Consider the following 26092-nt stretch of genomic DNA (forward strand, 5'->3'; position numbering starts at 1 on the left):
TGATGTCTCGTTTTGTTGAGAGTCTTGAATTCACTTCAAGCAGCTCATCAAAGTTACCAGGTTTCACAAAATGTGTTTCTATTTCGCTGTTTTAGAGTGGTTGCAGCGTCTCGAGTGGCCATCGAGGCTGATATCGTGCAGGCTCTGGATCGCTACGCATACCCTTAGCGTATCGCTCGAGCCCTGCCCAAGCAACCATGACGCCGTTGTCAGTGCAATATTTGGCCGGTGGGAACACAGCTGCTACTTCTTCTTCTGCTGCCGCCGCCTGCATCCGGTCTCGGAGATACTGATTCGATGCCACACCACCGCACACAACCTAGAAACGAACGGTGACGTTAGTACAGAAAACTCGATTGGCTCCATGTGGATTCTAGCGTACGAGGCTCGTGATGTTATCCCCCAACCGGTCTTTGCTCCATTGACATGCTCGGCGCGTTCGAGTGATTAACTGATCAACTGCTTTTCGCTGATAAATGAGAAGGACAAAGCATTAAAGCTATTAGCCTGGATGTCAACAGGACACGATCATGCATCGCTCATACCTGGAAAGAGGCGCACAGGTCCTCCTTCATTTTTTCGTCTAATTCGCCAAGCTGTGGAGGTAGCGATAAGTTGTTCAAGCGCGATGAAGGAAGCACTATAGTAGTGCTACTCACCTTTTTAACCTCTCGTAGCATAGCTGTCTTGATCCCTGAGTAAGAGAAGTCGCAATCCTACGATACTGTAGGTTAGATCAGCGCACAGGACAGGCGTAAAGTAGCAAGCCCACCTTCCGATGCTTCATGGGCTCTGTGAATGGAAAAGCACGGTCGTTGCCGCGCGCAGCCATATCCTCAATCAGCTTGCCACCATGCACCCCTTTGCCGCTTGAAGCAGTAATATCCAGCATTCGAGCCACCTTGTCGTAGGCTTCGCCAATGGAATCGTCGAGTGTATTTCCCAACAGCTCGTAATCTCCCAGACCCTTGGCTAGAACAAGGCAGCAGTGACCACCAGACACCAAGAGCACGACGAAAGGAAATTCCGGTCGTGGCGTTTCAAGCTAGCAAAAGCGTAAGGGAAACAATACGTTAATGACGCTGTCCGTTAGTTATTATCAGTGCACCCGCAGATACGTACTTGTGGCAAGCGTGACACAAGAACATGGGCCTGCCAATACAAAACTGTGAGTTTCAGTCCGCGCACCTCCTATTGTTCGTTTTTCGTCGCACCTCCAGGTGGTTGATCTGCAGGAACGCGATGTCCGGGTTGTCGAGGCAGATTTGACGTGCTGTCCGCAGTCCCACATCCAGACACGGGGCCAGTCCGGGACCGGAAGTCACTGCCACCGCCGACAACTGCTGGAGACTTTCCAGTCCACTAGTAGCATGTATAAGAGTGCATGAGTATCTATTGTACAAACACAGTAAGCTTATCATCGTCAATGTTTGTCACCTCTGCTCAAGGGCAGCGTTGATCACATGCGGAAGATTGTTCTCGTGAGCTCGAGCCGCCAGCGCTGGGACGATCCCTACAGCAACATTATAGTACCGTCAAGCCAGCCGAAACTATTGCAAATTGCAGTGGTACAATTCACAAACCTCTCCACTTGGCGTTGAGCTCCCACTGAGACGAGATAACGTTGCTGAGCACACGTCCGTCCTGGTCCAACACTGCTGCTGCTGTGTCGTCGCAGCTACAATACCGAGCAGCATCTTAGACGCTAGCTCTGGTACGACACAATCTAGATTTAGTGAATTGCAAAGTACCTGGTCTCAATGCCCAGCGTATACGACGCATGGCGCGCCGCCACAGGCCGCAAGCGTCGTACTCTTGCTGGCCGCAGCATTGACGCACTTATGAGACTTATGTAGTCTACATAATGTGTGTGTACAACACCATCTCTAGGTTTTTCCATCCAAGGTTTTTCTCTGTCCGGTATTGTTAGACCGACTGACGCGTAGGGGCAGCCAGGGGACGACGCCGGAAGAAGTAATAGACAGCAATGGCCGTGACGGGGGAGAAGGACGTGGCCACTATGGCCCGACAGATCGCAGAGGTAACACAGCGAGACGGCTGGAAGTCAGATAAGAGCGTAGTGCCCGACATGCAGCGGCTACTGGGAAAGCTCACGACTCTGAAAGTGGATAAAGACTTGCTACAACGCACCAAGATCGGCGCGGCTGTTAATAAACTAAAGAAACACGACGACGAGATCGTACGCGGTTACAGTCAGAGCCTCACTAAGAAATGGAAGAACGAAGTGGGCATCGCTTCCTCTTCATCCTCGTCCAGTCGACCGCCGGAAAGACAGCGAGTTCCGAGTCCATCGCCGCCAAAACGAGGTCGGTACAATTCTTACAGTGTACACAGATAAAAGTGGTAGACTTACGTTCTCCCTTGTGTGTATGCACGACAGATCCAGGAGATCAGAAAAGACTTGAGAGCGCCAGGAAGAGATTACAGGAGGGTTATGCCAGTGAGAGAGCTAAGAGAGACTCCCGGACTGTACAGGTGCTCAGTGGGCCTATAGCCAAGGGACGGAGAGGTACGACGGTGTCTACCGCTCCATCGAGAAGCTCAATTGGCAGAGCGCAGCTGGCGCAGCGTCGACCGCTCTCTAGTGCGAACCACAGATCAGGATCGGCCCCACCAGTGGCTCGTCGAGTGCTGCCGGCGTCGAGAATGCAGCAACAGGCGAGACGTCCTGCTACTTCACTGGCTAACATGTACGCTATTAGATTTGTATGCTAAATAGCTGCGTTGGTGATGCTAATCAAGGGACAAATAACAGGTCAGCGGAAGAGAGACACCGACAGCGCCAGCTTAAATACAGAGCACTGTCAGGACAACCCGGTAATGGCAGTGATAGTGGCCGTCGGGAGCCTGAGCGCGCTCGGAGCAGTAGCAGTAACACTCAGGCGAATGGCCGAGCGAGACCTGGATCGCGACCCTCGAGTGCTTCGTCTTCGAGAGGCGGCTCAGCGCCTAGAGTTCCTCCTCCAGCAGTGGACGCGCGAAAAGCCATGTTGGATAAAATGTATCCTCGCGTGTGTGGTGTGGGCTCTGCATCCACTGCCAGTACGGGCGTAGCTAAGAAGAAAACCAGTACAGTAGCCAGGAGGAAGGAAGAGAACTACACAGAAGGACAGCGCGAAGTGTTGTCGTGGCTCAAGGGGCTGAGTGTGGACATGAGCGAGTACGCTCCAGCGTTCTTTGAGAACGGGTTCGACTCGGTCAAGCTGCTGAGTACGATCGAGAAGTCGGACTTGCCGTCTCTGGTACCGAAGAAAGGCCACCACCGTTTGATACAGCAGGCTCTGGACGACTTGCGGCATAAACATTCGACGTCTGCAGCTTCACAGCGACGTGATCGCTTCCCGAAGGAGTCGAGGATGCGACGTCGTGATCCCTTCGAGGACGAAGACTCGGACGACAGCTTTGTGGTGAGCGACGACGGAGAGTACCGTCCCGGACACATTGCTGCGATGTTCCGGAAGAACCGGAAGCGACAATATTCCTATGACTCGGACGACTCGATCAACATGGAAGCCTCGTTCGACGAGATTCAGAAGGAAGAAAAGCGCAGGTATGTTCGAAGCTTCAGCGGTAGTTGCTGTGAATATTGTATTGACGATGCTGTTGACATTCAGTGCTCTGTATGGAGAATACGAAGACTTCCGAGAGGACATGCGCAACAAGAAGATGCTTAAAAAGAAGAAGGCTGAGTAGCTGCGTGTAATCCACCCGCATGATCTACTGTTTGACTGATAGAACGCTAGTGCACACCTGGTAGACCATTCGGACAATACACAACGTCCCCGGCAATTAGAAACACACACAAGATACCGGTATCTCATTGCCACTCCAGCTCTATTTTAGAATATTCCATTGTTGAGGAATTTGCATGATAATCCCAGACTTTCATATTTTATACTGTAGTAAAATATCTTCATTTCTTTTTCACCACTTTCAATTTGAAGCTCAAGCAATGCTCTCCAAGTTGTCCTCACTGCGCCGCGCTGGCGGCAAGACGCTGCAGCTTCTGGCTTTGCCCACAAGCAAAAACGCACGCCCACGTCCTGTAAACGTTCCTACCAAAAATGAGCGCGAACAAGCGCGTCGTGCAGCTGTGGCGCTATCCGCCGTTGCCCTCACGTCTCTGGCGGCGAGTTACTCGACATCGGCGTCCTCCGAGGCGGCCACAAAGAAGGAAAAACAGATCAACGAGCCTCACTACCTTTCAACCGCTGAGGAATTCCTGTACCCACCTATTCAGCCCTTCAATACAGGCACACTCCAAGTCTCGCCGCTGCACGAGCTGTATTATGAAGAGTGTGGAAACCCGTACGGCAAGCCTGTCATCATGGTGCACGGTGGGCCGGGTGCGGGCTGCTCGGACAGCATGAGACGCTACCACGACCCACGAGTCTACCGCATCATCCTGCTGGACCAGCGCGGTTCGGGTCGCAGTAAACCTCACGCATCCCTGGAGGACAACACGACGTGGCCCTTGGTCGAGGACATGGAGAAGTTGCGTTGCCACTTAGGCATTGACAAGTGGCAGGTCTTTGGTGGATCCTGGGGCAGCACGCTGTCCATTTCTTACGCTGTAACGCACCCAACGCGAGTCACGGAGCTCGTGCTGCGTGGCATCTTCCATTTGCGCAAGCAGGAGATCGACTTTTACTACCAACACGGCGCGAACTTCATCTACCCAGACCGTTGGGAGGCATACCGAGACGCCATTCCCGAGGAAGAGCGTGGAGATTTCGTGAAGGCGTATCACAAACGTCTGACGAGTGACGACCCGAAGGTCCGCATCCCGGCGGCACTAGCTTGGACCACGTGGGAAAAGACCACGAGCAACTTGATCCCTCCAGTAAGTTTTGTACTGGTCTAGCGCGCTATACTTTGCATTGCAGGTCTAACGCGATTATTTATACTACAGTCAAATGCTGCGGACAAGTCGATGGACGAAGCGAAGTTCGCGGAGGCGTTTGCTCGCATTGAGAACCACTACTTCGTCAACAAGGGCTTCTTCCCTAATGATGAATTTCTGAACGAGAATGCCTACAAGATTCGTCACATTCCGACGGTCATCGTTCAGGGAAGGTGCGAGAACGTAGTCAGAGTGTGTATGTTGTATGCGTTTTAAGTGTTTGATCCATGTGTGATTCGTGACAGGTACGACGTCGTTTGCCCGATGAAGACAGCGTGGGACTTCCACAAGGCCTTCCCTGAGGCGGATTTCCGAGTGGTGCAGACTGCTGGCCACTCTGCTATGGAGCCGGGCATCGCTAAGGAGTTGGTGGACGCCACCAACAAATTCAAGACGTTTTAGCGCGTCTACGTGATAGATTTGTGCCTGAATATCGTGTGCACAAAGAGTAAACGTTGCGCTGACCAGGATGAGACGACGCAATTCATTCAAGAGAACGGCTGACGTGTTTGTTAAATATGGTCCATACAGTACAGTATGACCTCTCGGTTATTCTGTCTTGACAGTGGCCGGTTCTTGTTGCGGCTCATCAGTGCGTACCCTCTTGGTCGCAGCATCTACATGTACAGCGTTGGGTTTACGCTTTGCAGGCGCCCCCACCTTAGCCTTCTTGTAGCCTCCATGTTTGGCACAGAGGCCCGACGTACCTCGAGCACCTGTATTGCACCCTTCCACCGTGCAGCGATAGCCACCTCCGTGAAAGAGACACATGCTACTGCTGCCTTGTGCACCTTTCGGACAGTTCGGAGCGGCACAGCGCTTGCCCCCTCCATGTTTTTGACATAGTCCAGACTTGCCACGGGCACCTTTTGTACAGCCCGGTGATGCACAAGGTCGAAACACGTTCTTCGCACGAGGCTTCTTCGCCCCTGTACGCCGCGGCGTCCCCTCACTGGACCTCGCAACGTCTCCTTGCGGAGGGATGAACCCCGAGTGAGTTCCAGCGGCTCCATTCGTTGGAGTGGTGAGAGAGATAGAGCCAAGAGCAGAGGAAAACGTCTGCATGTTCTGGTTGGCAGACTGTGCCCCGGTACTGTCGATGAAGAGGCCAGAATACGGACTGGTAGCTTGGGTTTCGGCCGCTGCAAGGACAGAGCTGAAGGATCCGGGGACAGCCTGCTGACCAGCAGAATAGCCCATCGGAACACCGACAGAATTGTAACCTCCCGGTGCGTTAAAGTATTGTCCATCCGGTGTAGTTGCGCTGCGTGTAGGCAGGTAGTTTGTCAGCGTGTCAGCGACAGATTCCAGCGGCTGAAGCGGCTGGATCTGGTATCCCGATGACACAGAAGCAGCTTCTGAAGTGGATGGCGAGGACAACGCGCTGTCTGTAGCTGCTAGCGCTGCGGTCGTGGCGTCAAGCGTATGCTGTATCGAGGACAGCAGCATCGCGTCGGAGAGAGAGGCGGGAGTGCTCGGTGCGCTAAAGTTCGATCCAGTTGAAGACGTCTCGTCAGTCTCCGAGCTGTTCGCTGCGAATGGTCTGCTGTTTATCGACGAACCTGGTTGTTGACTCCTCGTTGGAGACGCTGGAGCTCGAGGAATAGGCGGTGATGGCCTGAACACCTCGTGGTTCTGGAAAAGCTTCTCCGACACTGGGATCTCTGCAAACTCCGTTTGACGCGGCATCGTCCCCATGAACGCACTCGTTTTGCCTTGAAACTGCTTCCCAGAGCTCGAAGATAATGACGAGACTCCGGGTGGTAGTGGAATTCTCCGTGTAGGTCCATTCTTCGCATCCTTTTTGGATGCTGCTTTGCTTCCAGCATTCGGCAGTCTCTCGGTCGGATCTAACCGAAAGTTCCCCGGCAGTAGTTGGTCTTCTCCCAAAAAGATGCTCAGCGGGTTGAGCGTGGGTCGATAGTTCGGCACATTATCCGTGACTCGCGGGATGCAGAACGGGTCGGAGCGTAGCACAATGGCGGGCGACTCGTCCTTCAGCTTGTCGTTCGTGAACAAATAGTGCATGTCGGCAACGTTTTTGGTGTTGTACACCACCTCCGGGTCGGGCATGTACACGCCCGCACGCATCTTCTCCACCACCTCCGGCGGTGGCATCTCAGGCAACTTCTCTTCCTCATCTTCAACGGTCGTAGGAGTCGCCTCAGCGTCTAGAGAGACCAGCTCTGATCCGTTCGACGTCGTGCTGTGGGTCCTACTCGAGGCCTCGTCACCGCTCTCGTCCGAGGAGCTTTCAGTGATCTCGTGAACTCTGCGAGCTTCTTCTTCTTCGTTCTGACCCTCGCGGTACTTGTCTGTCACGTCCTGATAGCTGTCGTCTCCTTGTGAGGTGCTGTCAGGACCCCGTCGACCGGGAGGGTCTGTGGCTGCCATGGGCATCGACCGTTGCTGCTTGAGTGGAGTTGAGGAGGCGAGAAGGACGGACTTAATCGGCGCAAAGGCCTCTGAGCATACTCTCCACACTGATTGTGAGAGCCTCTCGCCACCAGAAACTGGTAAGCTTACAGTACTAGAATGAAGCTTTTGGACTTTATTACGTTTTAGGCACACATTTGTACGTATCAGTAGTATCAGTACTAAGTATTATTATCATTTGTTAAAAGTACTAGTGCTTTGTTTGTGTTCAGTTAAGTACGAGGGGAGCCGGTCTGAACCGTGAGTTTCCAAACCGGAAGAGAACGAAGAATTCGCCCGGCCATTCACCGTTTGACACGCCAGAGCTCAAGCCCAAGCTCAAAGCATCAGCACCAACAGAGCACACTGCTTCACAAAGACGCAGCCTGGCTGCCAGAAGATTCCGTGTCGTCCGTTCCCAATCCCGTCCCTCCAAACCAGAACCAGCCGCGCAGCGTTACTCAGGCATTAGCGCTCCCAGGTCGTACCGTGCGCCTAGAAGCTCCGGATGAGCTGAATGGCCCGTGGGATGGTCCAGTTTACGCGACCCTGGGACGCGAATCGAAGGTTCTGAAGCCGACCAACACTGGCCCGCTCCTTGCGGAGGACGACGGCATGCGCCGCCCGGCCTGCTAGGCGACCTTGATCATCATGCGCCACGACCAGCGTCGTGGGGATCTACCTTCGGCTCTACGGGAACATGTCGACATTCAGTATTGGATCCCTTTCTGGCTTCTGACGTCTTCCTACCGTGCCTCTCCGCCGAGCTTTATGAACGCTCACTCTTATCCCTGCTTCGCTATGAGCGCTTTAGCACCTACTTTGTGGCCACGCCACGGTGCGATACCAAGTTTCTCCGCAAGACATCTGACGTTTTCTTGTGTGGTCAAGTGGTGGCTTACTATCCCATGTCGAGCTTGGCTCTGGTGGATGATGCCGACTTATTATTGGACTCTGGCTCCGGGTATATTTGCCACGTGGCGATCCGTCATTTTTCTGATGCGTCCCCGTTAATTGTCGCGATCCCGTTGGCTGACGTCCGTACCCGCCACATTTTCCCGGTGGAGTACATGTTGGGTTATTATCACGGGCTGTCAGTCTCGGTGACACCTCCCAGCTTTGACGGGACCTGGTCCACACTATCGTTCGCTGGCTCGTCGAACGTGCGAATGATTCGCTTTGCAACGGTCCCAGTAACCCCATTCCCACGATCGATCTGTGCCCTAACGCAGTGGCGTACGTGACGCCTCGCGGGGAAACAACGGCGTTTACGCCTCTGAGGTTTGTACTCCGCATTACGATCGTGCCGAACATGGATGTTGACCAAGACGACGTCGCCCCTGAGCCAGACCTTCTTCTTCTCACCGTTGAGGACACGAGGTTGACCCCGTCGGACATATTTGCCCTTCCGCCTCGGATGCTCCAGGCCAGGCCACCTTCGGGAAACATCACAACAGGTTCAGCTGAACTGGGTCTGAGTCCTGGACCCATGCAACCCGCATCCACTAACGCAGTGTCAGGCACCCAGTTACCCGTGACGTCTCCGATTACCGACCGCCTATTTTAATTCTGCTCGAGCAGCAACGGGCCTCTCAAGCATCAACACGGACCTTGATGGAAAGAATGACGCAGTTGACCGAGCTGGCATGTGGTCAGCGCCAGGCGCCCAACCCTTTCGGTTAGTGTGCTCACTCCAGCTCAGCGTGCACCGGTCCCGGGCCAGTCAGGCCCACCCCCTGCGCACTGTGATCACACACGTGGTTCCCCGCCTCGGACTAGCCACGACGATTTGGTGGCGTATGATCAGTCTAACGCGGCTCCTGGCCGTAACCGCTCACGTTCACGTTCCTTTCACCGAAATCGCTCCCGCTCCCGTTCGCCTCCTCGCTCCCATAGGCACGCCAGGCGTGTTTGTTCACGCTCTCGCTCCCGGTCGCCTCATGTTGTTCGACGGTGGTCTCGGAGACGTTCTCCCCACGATCGTGTCCGGCGTCGGCGTTCTCCATCCTCTCTGAGAGGTCGGCGCTCTCGCTCACGACCACGCGTTTGCCGCTCACGTTCTTGCGACCGCTTGCCCCTGGGGCATCGACAATCAGGTAACAGCCTCTTTCGTCCATCGGAGAATGAAGCTACAGTGCATAACATTGCACGCGTTGGGCCTCGTTTCGACCAGTCCTCCCAATATACGGGTGAATTCCACCGATTTTTCGACATGTCGATGCACGACCAGGTCGGCTCCATGCTCCAACGCGAGCGTTTTCGAAACCAATACTGAGTGTCGAAAGTCACTAAAGAAGCTGTTTCGCTGTTAATTTTGGCAATCGACCCATCGACCACTTTCTGTCCTCAGAGGACCCTATGACGTTCCAGCAGGACCGCATGATCATTCATGACGACTCGCAATGGGGTGGCCCCGAACCTGGACCTCCCCTTCAGATCCGCCGGGCGGACCAACTCCAGCATGTCCTCCATGTCATTCAAGAAGCGGCAGCGCTGTGGTATCCGGTCGATCTGGCGACGGTATTCCGTACCGTTCACGGCGATGCTGTTCATAATGTGATGCCCCGGGCCCCGCCGCAAGTTGTGCAGCTTATACCAGGCAGTGTTTATCGAACTTTTCACGGATATCCTTACCGGTGTGGGCTGTCGCGACTTGAACACTCGTGCACTCAGAGTGCTCAGCCATGACTCTCCTGAGCATCAACGTTACGTGCACCAGGTGCTTCACAACGCTGATTTCCGCTCCGTTTTCGATGGACCAGGGCCGTCTCGCTCCGACACTCAACGTGCTGGAACTGATCAACAACGGCGCCGTCGCGCGGGTAATTCCCGGACCCAAGGCGCCAGACGCGCCGCCGAGTCTACAGTGATCCCGTCAGTAGCACAAGCACAGATCCCACAGGATAATGGCACCCAGGTGTGTGTCCGTTTTCAGGCAGCATCGGACTGTTCGTTCCCGCGGTACCGCCAAGCCCGTGTGCTCCGCCAGCTTCCGTCGGACGTTCTTCAGTGGGTTGCATCCCACCATGAACCTCTCAAAGAAGGTCACCCACAGCGCGAGTGAAGGGGCTGGGGAAGAATGCCAGGCATCACAACATATTTTCCGTACTAATACGACTGTGGTGTTTGATCTACCTTTCGTGTTATCCCTGGAGTGTAATGGGCCCCTCCATTACATAAGTAGGTGCATCAGCACACGACTACCGTCTTACCCCGCATATAAGGCATATGTGTTCTAAATAAATTCGGGATTCGCTCGACATCTAGCTTAAACCTCAATTTGACCACCTATCTAATTAGAACACATGTGTAAAACACAAGGCTGTACCAACCAATGAATATTCTTGAGAGCTCCCAACCAACCACCCTTCTGAACAAACTAGTCGGTGCTGCTGTTACTTAGCTTTAATTCTCTTAATTAATATTTTACACAGTCATGAGTGCTGAGCGACGTAGCTATAGTATCCACGAGAAACTCGCTGTTCTAGCAGACTCAGATAGGCGTGAAAGGTCACGGCTTTGCTGCTCTTAGCAAGAAGCACAGCGTGGCGGTTGGAACCCACGCCGATCGCGTAGGAGGGTCAAGCCTAAGCGACCAAGCCATATTCCAGGACCCACAGACTTGCTTCTTCAAAGTCAAACAATTTGTTCGTTGTACAACACATAGGCTTTCTAAATGAATATAACACACAAGCAGCGTTGTATTCATTTACAGCACCTATGCCTTATATGCGGGGTAAGACGGTAGCGTGTGCTGAAATGCTGTCATGCCATTGGCTGATATATGGGGAGCTAGACCCATTATTAGCCAATTGGACTATGACGTGTATTTGGGTGGCCAGGGTGTGGCCTTGGTCCTAAAATAAAGTCAGAGTTGATTTTATCTTAAACCTAAGACTCAGTCGTCCTGTTGCGAACTTCCTCAACACTTTAGTGTAAGCAAGTAGCGGAGTAAATACCGGGCCCGTTACACCTGGTAGCACTTTGTAGTCCTTCCAACGACCAAGTTCGACATGAGCCAAGGCCTCGACCACGCTGCCTTCCTCCATCTCACTCGGATCAGGTGGGAAGCTCTCCACCGCCTCGCGGCGGTGTCCGGAGAAGCCGTCGTCACGTCGCTGCTGCGCTCAGCGACGCCCGACGAGCAGCGCGTTGCGGCACAAAAATTTATGGAACGCGAGCTCGCCGATGCGAATCGGCGAGTGTCAACTCCCTCGCGTATCTCCACGAATGACGTCGTGAAGCTAGAGACCTCCACCTACTCCGGTGCCGGAGAAGATCGACTTCCGCTGAATCGCTGGTTTTGAGAGATCGACATCGCCATCGCCTCGAGGTTGATCGAGGCGCCTTCCGCGAAGGTCCATTTCCTCCTCTCGCGGTTGTCTGGGGAAACCAAGGAATGGGCTCTCGGCAACGTGGTTGTCGATCCCAGCGTCTTCCTTACTCTGGATACCCTCCAGAGTGACCTTCGGCTCGAGTTCGAGCCGCCGCAAGATGAGTGCCGAATTCGGGCAGACTTCTTCGCCCTTCGGCAAAGCATGATGACAATGCGCGACCACGTCCAGAAGACACGACACCTCGCGTCGTGTATCATGTCTAAGCCGATCGATATGACCTCTCAGGCTCATGTGTTCGTGTTCGGTATGCGCGAAGGCATGACGCGCTACTGCCTTACAAGATCGGACCCCTCTACGCTCGAAGAGGCATTCGCCCTCGTTCTACGCGAGGACTACGTGGTTGCGGCGTCATACGCTCACGCGCTACCTGCTTTAGCTCGGGATTCTGCGCCCGAGCCCATGGACTTCGACGCTATCGATGCGACGAACAATCGCCAGCGTCATGTAGCGCGTTGGAGCAGTGCTCGGAACAGTCGTTCTCTCACCTGCTTCCGCTGCCGGAAGGTCGGTCATCGCGTGGTAGAGTGCCGCGCGCCAGCTCCAGTGCTTGCGCATGTCGATGCCGAGCCCGTGAGCTCTGACCAGCCAAAAAACGGTCAGGGTCAGTAGGTGCGGGGCGCCCTACTGGCTGGAATGAAAGTCCGGGTCCCTCGGTGGCAACCCAACCTCCTAGCCCTCCTGTGCTGCATGCACACTTTCATGCCACCACCACTGCGAGCGATTCAAGATTGATCATTGTCAGTCTTCATGTCGCCGGTGCCCGGCGACCACTGCGAGCGCTCCTTGATTCAAGAGCGACCAACAACTTCTTCCGCGCGTCGTGCTTGTCGGTACTCCCGTCGGACATCACTGTCCGCAAAGGTAGAGGGGAGGTCGCTGTCAAGTTGGTCGATGGGAAATCACGCCGCGTCGCGCGGCGCGAGATTGCACTTCCGCTTACGTTCGACGGTTTCCGAAGCAACGACGACTTCCTCGTCATTGAGATGAATTACGCGTTTGACTGCATCCTGGGTATGCCGTGGTTGACGCGCTATCAGCCAGAGATTGACTAATTGGCCCGATCGGTCAAGCGTCGCAGTGATTATGATGTGAGCGAGGTGTTCACGCACCTCCTGGTCGCCCAGAAGGATTGGCCTCACGTCACCGTCGTGGACCGGTCATCCACGACGCACGTTGTGCACAGAGTGAGCGATGACCCTCTCTGCACGGCTTACGCAGTGCTGTTAGCTGACAAATTCCCGCGGTGACGCGGGGATGAAGACCAACTGGCGGTCGAGCAGGGGCTCCCGCAGACGAACGAGATGGCGGTCGAGCAGGGGCTCCTGCGGACGAATGAGATGGCGGTCGAGCAGGGGCTCCCGCAGGCGAACGAGATGGCGGTCGAGCAGGGGCTCCCGCTAGAGGGGGGCGACCTCTCGTCCAGCGAGAGCGACTCATCATCCTCGAGTGCGAACTCGAGGCGGCGAAAGAGGAAGTCGAAGCGGCGTCGGCTGAAACCTCGCCGAAAGCCCGTACCAAGTGACAGCTCACCGACGGAGTCGGTCTGCGTGTTTGAGTATGTGGAAGGTACTCCAGGTCGCCGACGAGCACTCGAGCTTGCAAACCCACCTGACGAGGCAGGGTCGATCACGCGACTACCAGGTCTCTCCTGGAAGAACTTCCTTCGCAACCTCAAGGACGATGAAATCGAACGGATTTGCCTGATCACCGACGCCGATTCGGCGTCGCTCGAAGTGAATGCAGTCCGTGACGACGTCTCGCGCCCAAAGAGCGCCGAACCGAAGTCGGCCCGCGAGGAGCGCTTCGCAGCGCAATCTTGGGAAGCGCTACGCGAATCCGGCAATCCAGTCTACGAGTCCGCCCGCAAATATAAATATGTCTTTCCGGATAAGATCTCAGCTGAGTTACCAGCTGACCGAGGAATTCGCCACGAGATCGATCTCGTGCCCGGTTCGAAGTATTGTGTGACGCGGCAGTGGCCGCTCCCGCGAGATCAGGTCCAAGCTATCGATGACTTTATCGAGAGCCGCCGCAAGGCGGGTCATGTGCGTGAGAGCACATCGCCGCACACCAATCCGCCTTTCTGCGTGAAGAAAGCCACGGGTGGATGGCGCATCGTTCATGCCTTCAACAAGCTGAACGACGCTACCATCCCTGCCCAGACGCCGATTCCTCGGAAGGACATGGTGCTCGACGCAATGTCGGGTAGTGAGGTCTTCAGTGCCATCGACTTGACCGATGGGTTATACCAAATCCTCATGAAACTAAGCGACATACCGCTCACAGCGGTAAGCACTCCCAGTGGTATGCTCTGGGAGTGGCTTGTTATGCCACAAGGCTTGAAGAATGCCCCCGCCACGTTCAATCGCATGGTATACCATGTGCTGCGCCCGCTCCGCGATTTCGCACCGAGTTACTTCGACGACATCTTCGTACACAGTCGCGCTATGGGAGGCCTCAGCGCGCTCGAAGTCCACTTGAAGCATCTGAGGCAATTCTTCCAAGTGATGCGCGAAAACAAGCTGTATGCCAACTTGAAGAAGTGCATATTCTGCGCGCCGGAGATTCCGGTGCTTGGCTGCTTTGTGAGAACGGCGTCCGCGCCGACCCCGAGAAAGTGTCTTCGATATGTGCGTGGCCTACGCCACAGAGTCCCACTGAATAGTGTCAGTGGCTAGGTCTCGCAAATTATCTCCACAAGTACACGAAGAATTACGCCGGTTTGATCTAGCCGCTTTCTTTGTTGTTATAGAAAGATATGTCGTGGTCGTGGACACCCACACAGCAAGTCGCCTTCGACTCGGTGAAGAAGAGTCTCGCCGAAGCTCCAATCCTCGCGCTCCCGGATGACTCGAAGCCTTTTCACGTCGTCTGCGACGCGAGCGATTTCGCCATCGGCTGTGCGCTGATGCAATTCGACGATGAAGATCGAGAGCGTGTCGTGAGCTAACAGTCCAGACAGATGAAGCCGGCGGAGCGCAATTACCCTGTTCACGACAAGGAGCTCCTTGCGATGCGCTACGCTCTGATCAAGTTCAGAGTGTACTTGTTGGGTGAGGATACCTTTGCGGTGTACACCGACCACGCATCGCTGAGGACAGCGATGAAGAGTCCCCATCTATCCCAGCGAGTGGCCCGCTGGCTTTCGTTCTTCTCTGAGTACAACTTCGTTGTTCATTCAAGCCCGGCAAGCACAACATTCTCGCCGATGCTTTGTATCGGCGTCCCGACTACGACCCACGCGGTGTATTGGGTCGACAAGCTTCGCTGGATAAGGACGATGTAGACGAGTGTGCCACGTGCGAGGCGGCAGGTGTCAACCTGGCGAGCGTCTCCCCGGTAATGCCACTTCGCGACGATATCCGAGCTGCTTACGACCATGACTCGATGTACTCCAGTATCCTGGAGCATCTCCGCTCTCCCAGCGCCGATACAATAGGAGCCCTTTCCCGCTCTGTACGAAACAAAATCCACCGATATCGTCTCGAGGACGAGCTGCTGACGTACAGCATCGACAACTTCGATACCCCACGTGTCGTTGTCCCTAGCGACCCCGATCTGCGCTCACGAATTATCCATGAGTTTCATGATGCCCCGCTGGGTGCTCATCTCGGTCGCGAGAAGACGTTTGCCGCTGTGTCACGCGACTTTGATTGGCCCCACCTGTACAAATGGGTACGTAAGTGGGCGCGCACCTGCGAGATCTGTCAGCGCGTGAAACCTGCCTCGTCTTCGCAAGCTCCCCTGCGTCCTCTACCGATGGCCACCGAGGCCTGGCGCTCGGTGTCGATGGACTTCATCTTCAAGCTCCCACCCGATGCTAAAGGACGCTCAGGTGTCTTGGTGTTCGTAGACCGCTTCAGCAAGATGGTCCACCTGATTCCGGTGTCGGATTCGATCACCGCGGCAGATACCGCAGTGCACTTCATCGATGCGGTCTCCCGCCATCATGGTCTTCCTGAATCCATCGTCTCCGACCGCGACCCGCGCTTCACGTCGGCCTTCTGGTCGAAGCTCTTCGAGCTACTGGGCTCGAAGCTGTTGATGTCCACAGCAGCCTAACCGGAAACGGACGGCCAGACGGAGCGCGTAAATCGCGTCCTCGAAGACGTCCTTCGAAGCTACGCGACGTCGTTCTGCAGCTGGAGCTCGTTTCTGCCTCTGGCCGAGTTCGCGCTGAACAACGCGGTACACGCGTCGACTGGGCTGATGCCCTTCTTAATTAACAACCCGCGACACCCGCGTGTCCCTGCTCTTCTCGCCGTAGGTCATCCCACAGCGCCGTGTGTCTCCACTCTGGGTGGGGAAGAAGCTGCCGACAAGCCGTCTACTCCAGCTCCGATGTCTCCGGCGGCAACACCGGTACTGGGTCAACCGGTACACACACCGGTTGCTAATGATATCTCGAGTGTATCCCCAGTTCCCACGTCGGTCAACGCAGTGACACGTTCCGCATCGAGCCCACTTGCGCCGGCTAACTACGCGCCGAAGAATGCGGCGCGACCAATCGACTCCGCAGTCGTCTCCGACTTTGTGCTACAGCGCCAAGCGGTCACCCGCTATGTTCGAGACGCACTGCAGGACGCAGTGGACAAACAGAAGGAGAACGCTGATAAGACTGGCCGCAAGAACACGGCCACGTTTTCGAGAGGCGAACGAGTGCTCCTGTCGACTGAAGGTATCAGAAACTCTGCGATTACCAACCTCGGCGCGAACAAAGTCGTGCCGCGCTTTATTGGGCCGGTTACGGTGATCAAGACCATTGGTGACGCTTACACTCTGGACATTCCTTCGACACTACGGCTACACCCGACGTTCTACGTCGGACGTTTAAAGAAATACCATCCGTCCGAGATCCCGGACGCTGATTCGTCCTCGAGTGACGCGGCAACTTTCCAACGAGATGGTCCTCCTCCTTTGATCGATTCTTCGGGCGCCCAGCGTTGGATCGTTGAGCGAATCGTCGACTACGACCTTCGCAAGTGTCATGGTACCCGTGACGGTCACACGGAAGTGTTTCCACAGGGCCGCGCCCTGCGGGACAAGGAACAACACTATCGCGTGCGTTGGCTGGAACTCTCCCCAGATGGGAGCCGCGCAGTCGCTTGCTGGAAGACGTTCCCGACATCGTGAACGAATACGAGAAGACACTCACGTTCCGAAGCGTGAGTGAGCTGGGTGTTGATACCCGCGGTGAAGAAGGCGACCAGCCTCCGCGAATACACGGAGGCGCTCGCTGTGATGATTAAGAAGAAAACTGGAGTCGACGCCGGGATCGAACCGGTGACCAGCTACACGAGAGCTCGGCACTGTACCGCTGAGCCACTCGGTGAGTAAGCCGAGTGAGTGAGTGAGAGTGAGCGAGTGAGTGCGTGCGTGCGTGGGTGACGCGAGGCTCCACGACGACGAGTGAAACCCAAGCTCGCAGGTCACCTACATTCCAGCGTCGCAGTCGCCTGGGTCTACAGGTTACTTCTCCGTACGCTGTGCAGTCGCATATCGTCGCTCAGTCAACTGAGTGAAGTGGTTGTCGTCCCCGTATTCGCGGTCTCAAGTACCTCGTGCGCTGTCTTCGTGATCCTCGTGTCTGCTAGAACATCGTGGACGTTCCACGATGAGCGTATCCCCAAGCACAAGGAAGTCTCCAGTCGGCGCTCAGTCTTTGCGTCTGTTGTGATCATCGTGCCAGCGTTTCCTTGCAAAAACACTTGCTCGTGCGCTTGTCGCGGAGTTTGATCTCCGTGGGAATCGAATTCACGCGTACTGCGCGTGAGCATGCTCCATTACCCGCTCGGACGACGTCGCAGAGATTTCGATGCGCTCAGGACAATTCCAAAGGTCCAAGCTCCACTCCACCAGAACGTCACCTGGCTCCTCGAAGCCCACGTGTGTCGACACCAGCGCCAGCGACGGTGGCCTCCAAGCTGTTGTCTGAGATGGCTTCTCGCTCTGCACGCTCGCTGCCGAGCGTGGTGGCTCTTGTTGATACGCCAGTGGCTCGATGTCGCGAGTATCGCCGCTGTCTCCACCGTTCCAGCAGTTTGCTTCAATGTTCTTCATCAGCGCTTATGTTGCGTAAGTGCAACTTTAAGAGGGGGGGGTAATGTAATGGGCCCCTCCATTACATAAGTAGGTAGATTTCCTTACATAAGTAGGTGCATCAGTACACGCTAGCGTGTGCTGAATTGCTGTCATGCCATTGGCTGATATATGGGGAGCCAGACCCATTATTAGCCAATTGGACTATGCCGTGTATTTGAGTGTGTAACGGGGTACGTAGCACTAAGTGTACCCTGGTTACATGAAGTGTGACACTTCACACTTCAGGAGTATGACATGTCATACTCCGGGATATTTGGTACAAGGTACCAAGGTCATTCAAAACCAACCATTGGTTAAATGACATTGCATTTCTATAGGTAACTGATAGTTTGTATTAACCACAAACTTAACCTACCTATAAATATATTCAGTTTACAATCTACCTTATTTAGGTCACTTCGCTCTCTTCAATTAAAGAGGGGACCAGTGAACTGCCGTTCACTGAGAGTTTGTATACTCTCGGAAGATAACTTCCTCTAGCGCAAGGTGCTGTGTGACCCCGTCACACTTGGTAGCACTTGTAGTCAATCCACGCCATCGCGGGTAGACTACCTGAACCTCCGAAGTTCGTTGCCATGGATAGGAACGACTTCTCCCATATGAACGACTCTCAGTTCGAGTCGGTTCGGAAGATGGAAGGCATCTTCGGGATGGAGGCCCTGCAGAGCCTGGTGGTATCAACACCGGCTGAGCAGCTCGAGCGCGTCAATGCATTCGACGCGTACGAGCAGGGCCTCATCGCGCATGTGCGGGAGAACCTGCAGGCTCCGGCGGCGGGAGCAAACCCGCCTCACCCGAAGCCAATACGGCTGAAGGTAAAGCCGTATGAAGGGAAGGAAGGCGAGAACCTTCACTTCTGGGTCCGAGAAGTAGAGCTCGCGATGGACGCGGCTCTGATCTCGACCGAGCAACTGCGTGTTGCTTTTGCACTCTCCAACCTTAGCGGTCGTGCTAAGAGTTGGGTGTACACTCGGGAAGCGACATCCCCTGGATGTTTCACATCCTGGACTCAGCTGTGCGAACAGCTCCGAGCCGCGTTCCTCCCGGCGAACTACGAGTACCGCCAGCGTTCGCGCTTCCTCGCGTGTAAACAAGGAAGACGCGAACTGCACGAGTGCAAGAGATACGGGAGCTCACGGCGTCCCTAGTGGGAAACCCACTCAATGAACACATCAAGATGACTGTGTTCATGGACGGCCTTCGAGTGGGCCCCGCACGCACTCAGCTGTTCCGGGTGCAGGCAAACACCCTTGAAGAGGCGATTCAAGTGGCTCTTCAAGAAGAATACAGCCATCGCCAGGCGCGTACGCCGGCCTCAGCGTGGCCTGGGAGTTCCTTGTCGGCTCCCGGTCGAACAAGCCCCAACGGACCAGTTCCCATGGAACTCGGGTCCGCCGAACAGCGTGACATCCGCTGCTTCGGCTGTGGGAAGATGGGCCACTTCAAGCGCGACTGTCCCGCGGAAAGACTCCGCAGACGGTCCTTCCCCAAGCCCGTCCTCAAGGGTCGCTGGCAGAAGCCAGGATCCCGGGGACAGGGGAACGCAGGGAACCAGTAGGGGCGGGGCGCCCTACTGGGGAAGAACTTAGTCTTCGTGATGGGTGCGCGGGTGGCGCGTACCACGGGGACTTAGCCCCTGAGAGTCTTCGCACTCTCGAATCGGCGAAGAGCAGCGGCGGGTTGCTCGTAGTACACGGATGTGTACGGGGGTACGATCACCCCTTTAGAATCTTGATTGACTCTGGGGCGTCGAAGAATTTCGCACGCCGCCAGACGGTTGCTCGTAACAGCAACAAGTTGTCCGAAGCTTTGCGAGAAAGCAAGGGCAACGGGACGGTGTCAGTGCGACTGGCCGACGGGAAGGTCGTCACTGTCCCCAACGTCCAAGTGGATCTGGCTGTCAAGTTTGAAGACTTTGACAGCCTCGAACAGTTCACTGTTCTCGATATGGATCCATATGATATGATCCTGGGCATGCCCTGGCTTGAGAAGCACGAGCCCTGGATCGACTGGCGAGGCAAGGCAATCGGTGCCAGCCGCCCTGCGCAGTCCGACAGAGCATTGGTGAGTCATGTTCCCACCTCTGTCAGGACCCGGGGCGCCCGCGAGGGCTGCCAGGGTACCAAAGCATCCGGCAGATGCTTGGGAGTCGTCGACGTATATGACGACTCCGAGGATGTTTTGATGGTGGCCGCGCCCAGAAGAGGCGCCGGCCAAGTGGGTAACGTAGGTCCACAGGCGGGTAACTTAGTTCCGCAGACAGCTGCAGCTGTCATGAACACTGAGAACAGCGTGTTCAGAGTGGGTAACAGAGTTCCACTCACGGTCGCCCAGACCATAACTGAAGAGGAAGACGTCGGATACGCTTCCTGTGTGGGTAACACAGTGCCACACGCGGTCGCCCAGACCTTAACTGAAGAGGAAGGCGTTGAACACGCTTCCTGTGTGGGTACAACAGTACCACACGAGGCCACGAGTGCCTCGGATGTCGTAGCGACGACATCCCTAGACGTGGGCAGCAAAGCTCCCCGTCACAGAAGCCGTCGGCAAAGACGCCGCCGCCGCCTCAAGTCGGATCCGAACTTCGTTCCGATCGACGTCGCTTCAAGCGACTCGGAGTCCAGGGCCCGGGCTCCTCCGACAAGGCCGGTGGAAGAGTGCTATCACATCTTCGATAGCGAGACGGGTTTACCCGTCAAGGCATCTGGTGTCCACTTGGAACAGTTGCCAGAGGTTGCAGAGATACTGAACCTCGAGGAAATGACGGCTGAGTCTTTCCTGGCCAACCTCAAGGCTGGAGAGATCGCTGAGATGGTACTCATAAGACCTGAGACCACTCAGGAGGAGCTGAACTCCTCCTCTGTCTTGGACGAGAACGTCCTGGAAGACATGAACAAGCAGCGTCAGGCGCGCTTGGGCTCTGAGATTCTCAAGAACCCCAAGGATCCGGTGTATCCTTTGGTGACGGAGTATGCGGACGTGGTGAATAAACACCCACCGACCCAACTCCCACCGGATCGAGGCGTACGGCACGAGATTGATCTCGTGCCCGGCACAAAGTATTGTGTCACGAGGCAATGGCCTCTCCCGCGCGAACAGTGCGAGGTCATTGATGCCTTCTTCGCCGCGAAAGCGAAGGCAGGCATGGTGCGGGAATCGAAATCCCCGCACTCGACGCCGACTTTCTGCGTTCGGAAGCCGAACGGAAAGTGGCGTCTGGTTCACGCTTATAACAAGCTGAACAACGCAACGGTGCCGGCCCAAACACCGATCCCACGAAAGGATGTGTTGTTGAACAACATGGCCGGGAGCGTACTGTACAGTGCGCTGGATTTGGTAGACGGATACTACCAAATCCTGATGCGAGAGAGTGACATCCCGCTCACCGCGGTAAGCACTCCAAGCGGCATGCTTTGGGAGTGGCTCGTCATGCCGCAGGGCTTGTCTAACGCCCCGGCGACGTTCAATCGCCTGGTGACGCAATTGTTCCGCCCTTTGCGTACCTTCGTACAGACGTACTTCGACGACATTTTCGTCCATAGCCGTGCCGAGGGAGGCAAGACGGTCATGGAGGTGCATCTAGGACACCTCCGTCGAGTGTTGGACGTGATGCGAGCGAACAAGCTCTACGCCAACATCGACAAGTGCGTTTTCGCGTCACCAGAGATCAAAGTTCTCGGTTGCTTCGTAAGCAACGTGGGCGTTCGGGCTGACCCAGACAAGGTCAAGGCCATAGCAGCATGGCCGACGCCCCGATCCCAGAAGGATCTTCGAAAGTGGTTGGGTTTGGCCAACTACCTTCACAAGTACAGCGCTGGGTACGCGGGCTTCGCTAAGCCCTTGTCGAGCCTCCTTCAGAAGGACGTCGACTGGCGCTGGGAGCAAGAGCACCAGGATGCTTTTGACAGCATCAAGGCCAGTCTCCAAGAGGCCCCTGTCCTGGCTCTGCCGGACGAGACGAAGCCGTTTAGCGTCGTCTGCGATGCCTCCGATTACGCCATCGGGTGTGCATTGCTGCAGGACGACCCGGCTGGACAGGAACGAGTCATCTCATTCCAGTCCAGGCAGCTCAAAGCCGCCGAGCGGAACTACCCTGTCCATGACAAGGAGCTCCTGGCAATGAAATATGCCCTTGTGAAGTTCCGTGTTCACCTTCTGGGCTCTACGCCCTTTGTGATCTACACAGACCACGCGTCCTTGAGGACGGCGACTAACTCGCCTCACCTCTCCCAACGGATGGCGAGGTGGCTGTCCTTCTTCGCGGAATATAACTTCCGCGTCGAGTACAAGCCGGGCAAGCTCAACGTGCTTGCGGACGCCCTCTCTAGGCGTCCCGACTATGAGTTGGCCCACATCACGCGGGTGACAACGGATCTATATGATCGGATACGCATGGCGTATCGGGACGATGAGGCTGTCGCGCCTATCGTCAAGTTCCTTAAGGCCGGAACGAGCGCGAAGTCCGACTGGCTCTCGTCGCGACAGCGCTCACGGCTCCACCGATATGAGTTGAAGGAGGGCCTCCTCTATTATCGGGTGGAGCCCACTGATCCTCCACGGGTGGTCGTACCCAACGACGAGGATCTGAAGTTCGACATCCTCGCGGAGGCGCATGACGCGCCCTCCAGCGGCCACTTGGGCCGCGAGAAGACCTTTCTGTCGGTCTCTCAGTCCTTCTGGTGACCCACATGTACAAGTGGGTCGCCCGGTACGTCAAGACATGTGAAACATGTCAGCGGGTTAAAGCCGCAGAGCACTCTTCGGCTCACTACAGAGCCTGCCCGTACCGGCTGATTGTTGGAAGTCGATGAGTCTTGACTTCATCTTTGGGCTTCCCGCCGACGGACACGGCAACACCGGAATTTTGGTGTTCGTGTGTCGGCTGAGCAAGATGGTACATCTTGCTCCAGTTCCCGTCACTGTGACGGGCGAACAAACCGCAAAGGTTGTTCGTCGATGGCGTGTTCCGCTATCACGGTCTCCCGGAGACGATTGTCTCGGACCGAGACCCGCGGTTCACTGCTGCGTTTTGGAAAACGCTGTTCCCTTTACTGGGAACTCGTCTGCAGATGTCCACTGCGGATCATCCGCAGACAGACGGCCAAACAGAGCGCGTCAATCGAGTGCTCGAGGACACTCTGCGCAGTGTGTGCGCGGCAGCGCCACGTACGTGGTCGACGCAGCTTCCAGTTGTTGAGTTTGCGCTCAACAACGCGGTGCACGCGTCCACGGGGTTCACGCCGTTCTACTTGACCGGCTTCCGCCACCCCAGAGTGCCTCTCACTCTTCGAGGAAACACTGACTCCTCTATTCTAAGTGGGGGAGAGGCTCGGAAAGCCCTTTCCTCCCAGGTCTCGGATGTGAGGCCAGTTTCGCTGCGGAAACAGGTGGAATCCTTTATGGATACCAAGCTGAACATTGTCAGCAGGGTCCGCGATGCCATGGCAGCGGCCCAAGATAAACAAAAGGAGTACTCGGACAAACAAGGAAGATGAAACTTAAGTATATTTGAGATTGGTGACTTAGTGTTACTAGACACGAGGAACCTACCTCTAGACACTGTTAGCTCTGTCGGCAGCAACAAGCTGAAGCACCGCTTCATCGGACCTTTTGCAGTCCTGGCCAGACATGGTGCGTCGTACACCATCGACCTTCCAAAGTCAATGACGACGCACCCGACGTTCTATGTCGGACGTCTTAAGCGGTACTTTGACCCGCAGGGGGTTGCTGACTCGCAGACCCCCCTTGACCCAGCTCCTCGAAGCGAGGGCCGGTCACAGTCGTCGACGAGGGCGTCGGAGCAGGCACCCAAGCCTCGGTCGGGACGGCAAGGCTGCGGTCAAGACCGTACGCCGGAGGGGCTCCATACGAACGGACCCCGGAGCCATACGCCGAGTACGCTGAGTACGCCGGGTACGCACCATACGCGTACGTCTGGGAGTGTGCCGCAGGCGGCTCCGGACGTGGCAACAAAGCCTCGATCCGTCGGATCATGCGAAAGGCCTCGTCCAGATCGGACGAAGAGGCCCGGCGGTCCACCCGCAGGTGCAGGCTCGCGACCTCTCGCTCCACCATGTCCAGGCGACCCGCAAGACGAGCGAGCTCGCCCTGATTCCCGGCCTGGGCGGCAGCATTACCGCCAGTCCCAAGGCCAAGTGCAATCTCAAGCACGAGGAGACGTTGACGGAGGCGGTCAACCTCAGGGTCCCGTGTCGGACCCGCAGTCGGAGCACTCGAACGAGAGTGGCTCTCGGGAGGCGCCGAGTACTCGTACTCGTACGAGGGCACCTCCGCCCCTGCTTGACCGGAATGGAGAAGTCCACTTCCACGTGGAGCGGATCCTCCAGGAGCAACGGTGTCGCGGGAAGCGACAGCTCCTCGTGAAGTGGAGGGGTTATGCCCACTCCGAGAACTCGTGGGAGCCGATTGAACGGCTCCTGATTGACTGCCCGAAGGCTGTCGCAATCTGGGAACAGAAGCGGCGGCAGCTTCATAAGTAGTCCGGGGCTTCTTGCCCGAACGGGGTACGGATGATGAATACATACCGTACCCGCGCTCATCGTGAGCGCTAGAAGCCGCGCGCTTCAGGATGTCCCTTGGCAGCATACGCTTGCTGATCAAGTGGGCAAACCTCACACGAAGATCACGCTGGTCCAGGATGTGGGACAGCTGCTGATCTTCATGGAGTTCCCATAACTCCGTGGGCGAGTACTTGAGAGTCTCCACCCACGCCCAGAACATGTCCTCACAAGAACTCCATGTGGGACAGTTCTCGGTCATAACCCAGGGGTATCCCCAAACAGGATAGAGACCACCCCGGGTCTCGGGCTTCTTACGACAAGTCGTGAAGTCCTTAAGGGGAATGCGGTGTGGCGCGAGAAGCACACACCGAGCAGCCTCCACGTTGTCGACGAACAACTGTTCTTTCTGAACAAGGGCTCGTTCATAGATGCCCTTAGAAGTGTGGCCGCCCACAAGGCCACGAGGGGCGACGAGAAGCTCTAAGAAGAGGTCAGCCCCAGAGCTCTCCTCGGGAGGCCAATACCCTCTTGAGTTGATGGCAGCTCCCTGGCTGACGGGTGCCGCCACCGAACCCCCACGCACACGCTGGGCAGCTTGGAATTCCTCCTGCTGCTGGTCGAGATCATTCGAGACCTCCCGGGGCTCAACGATAGCACCCTCCTCCTCCTCTTCTTCCTCCTTCTCCTCCTCTTCATCCGAGGAGCCGAAGAGACTCTGATAGGAGCGTCGAGTCTCCTTCTCCTCGCGGAGTGGAGACTTAGAGGCGGTACGCTTCTTGAGGGCTTGGCGCCTTCGGCTTTAGAGGCCTTAGCGCGCGCAAGACCTCGCAAGCGAGAGACGTTTGCGAGGACTCCCTTCTCATCGCCACCGGCTTTGGGAGTGCCCTTAGCCTTAACGGCCGGACTCTCAGAGCGCACAGAGGTCCTGGGACTGTGATCACCGTGATCACTAGCGGACGACTGCACGCTGTCTTCTTTTGTGCTCACTGGGCACTGGGCTGTGCCCTCCCACAGAGCCCGCAGGAGCATCATGAGTGCTCTCGGACTCGGCATCGTCCTCACTGCTCGAGTTGAACTCATGTTCTACGAACCGAGGGTTCGGACGATTGTCTGAAGACGAGGGCGACGGACTGCGGCGCCCGCTTGCGCGCTTGTCCGCAGCCGCGTCACCCGAGGATCCGATCGCCTCGGAGGCCACCTGAGTAGCCTCCTTGAGTGCAGAGCCTTTGCCGTGAGGCTTAGTGCTCTTGGCCTGCGCCTTACCGGCTGCAGCCTTGGAGCGTGTCTTAGCACCGCTCTTAGCAGTGCCACGAGGCATGTTAACGGTCGAAGTGGAGACCTTGACGAAGAGCGCACAGGTTGCTGCTCGAGGCTCTAACTGTAAAGTGAGCCTCCCCCCGCGCTCGCGCGGCCGAGTCGATGGTTTTCGACTTTGAGAATGAGAGTTTGTGACGAACATCTCTTCATTCTGATTGGTCGGTAAACCGAACCTAAGTGGGGGAGGATATAACGGGGTACGTAGCACTAAGAGTACCCTGGTTACATGAAGTGTGACACTTCACACTTCAGGAGTATGACATGTCATACTCCGGGATATTTGGTACAAGGTACCAAGGTCATTCAAAACCAACCATTGGTTAAATGACATTGCATTTCTATAGGTAACTGATAGTTTGTATTAACCACAAACTTAACCTACCTATAAATATACTCAGTTTACAATCTACCTTATT

At 55.9% G+C, this 26092-nt stretch overlaps 4 protein-coding genes across 4 annotated transcripts; 2 read left to right on the plus strand and 2 right to left on the minus strand.

Moving 5' to 3' along the window:
* Window positions 1-91: 91 nt before the first annotated feature.
* Window positions 92-1831, minus strand: PITG_06894 (O-sialoglycoprotein endopeptidase, putative; the record flags this gene model as incomplete). Its single annotated transcript, XM_002904825.1, has 10 exons — window positions 92-319; window positions 383-469; window positions 546-596; window positions 660-716; window positions 773-1045; window positions 1123-1152; window positions 1215-1362; window positions 1438-1513; window positions 1584-1678; window positions 1752-1831. The coding sequence occupies 10 exons, from the start codon at window positions 1829-1831 to the stop codon at window positions 92-94; spliced, it is 1125 nt and encodes a 374-aa protein (XP_002904871.1).
* A 156-nt stretch (window positions 1832-1987) lies between these two features.
* On the plus strand, window positions 1988-3810 carry PITG_06895 (uncharacterized protein; the record flags this gene model as incomplete). Its single annotated transcript, XM_002904826.1, has 4 exons — window positions 1988-2327; window positions 2408-2711; window positions 2777-3571; window positions 3636-3810. The coding sequence occupies 4 exons, from the start codon at window positions 1988-1990 to the stop codon at window positions 3712-3714; spliced, it is 1518 nt and encodes a 505-aa protein (XP_002904872.1).
* Window positions 3811-3948: 138 nt separating this feature from the next.
* Window positions 3949-5140, plus strand: PITG_06896 (proline iminopeptidase; the record flags this gene model as incomplete). The annotated part of the gene is made up of 2 exons (XM_002904827.1): window positions 3949-4864; window positions 4934-5140. 2 exons carry the CDS (start codon window positions 3974-3976, stop codon window positions 5138-5140), a joined length of 1098 nt encoding a protein of 365 aa, XP_002904873.1.
* Window positions 5141-5473: 333 nt separating this feature from the next.
* On the minus strand, window positions 5474-7442 carry PITG_06897 (uncharacterized protein; the record flags this gene model as incomplete). Its single annotated transcript, XM_002904828.1, has 4 exons — window positions 5474-6051; window positions 6148-6398; window positions 6513-6659; window positions 6780-7442. The coding sequence occupies 4 exons, from the start codon at window positions 7040-7042 to the stop codon at window positions 5474-5476; spliced, it is 1239 nt and encodes a 412-aa protein (XP_002904874.1).
* Window positions 7443-26092: the final 18650 nt, after the last annotated feature.

This window comes from Phytophthora infestans, genomic scaffold (genome assembly GCF_000142945.1).
Source record: "Phytophthora infestans T30-4 supercont1.10 genomic scaffold, whole genome shotgun sequence".
Lineage (NCBI taxonomy): Eukaryota > Oomycota > Peronosporomycetes > Peronosporales > Peronosporaceae > Phytophthora > Phytophthora infestans.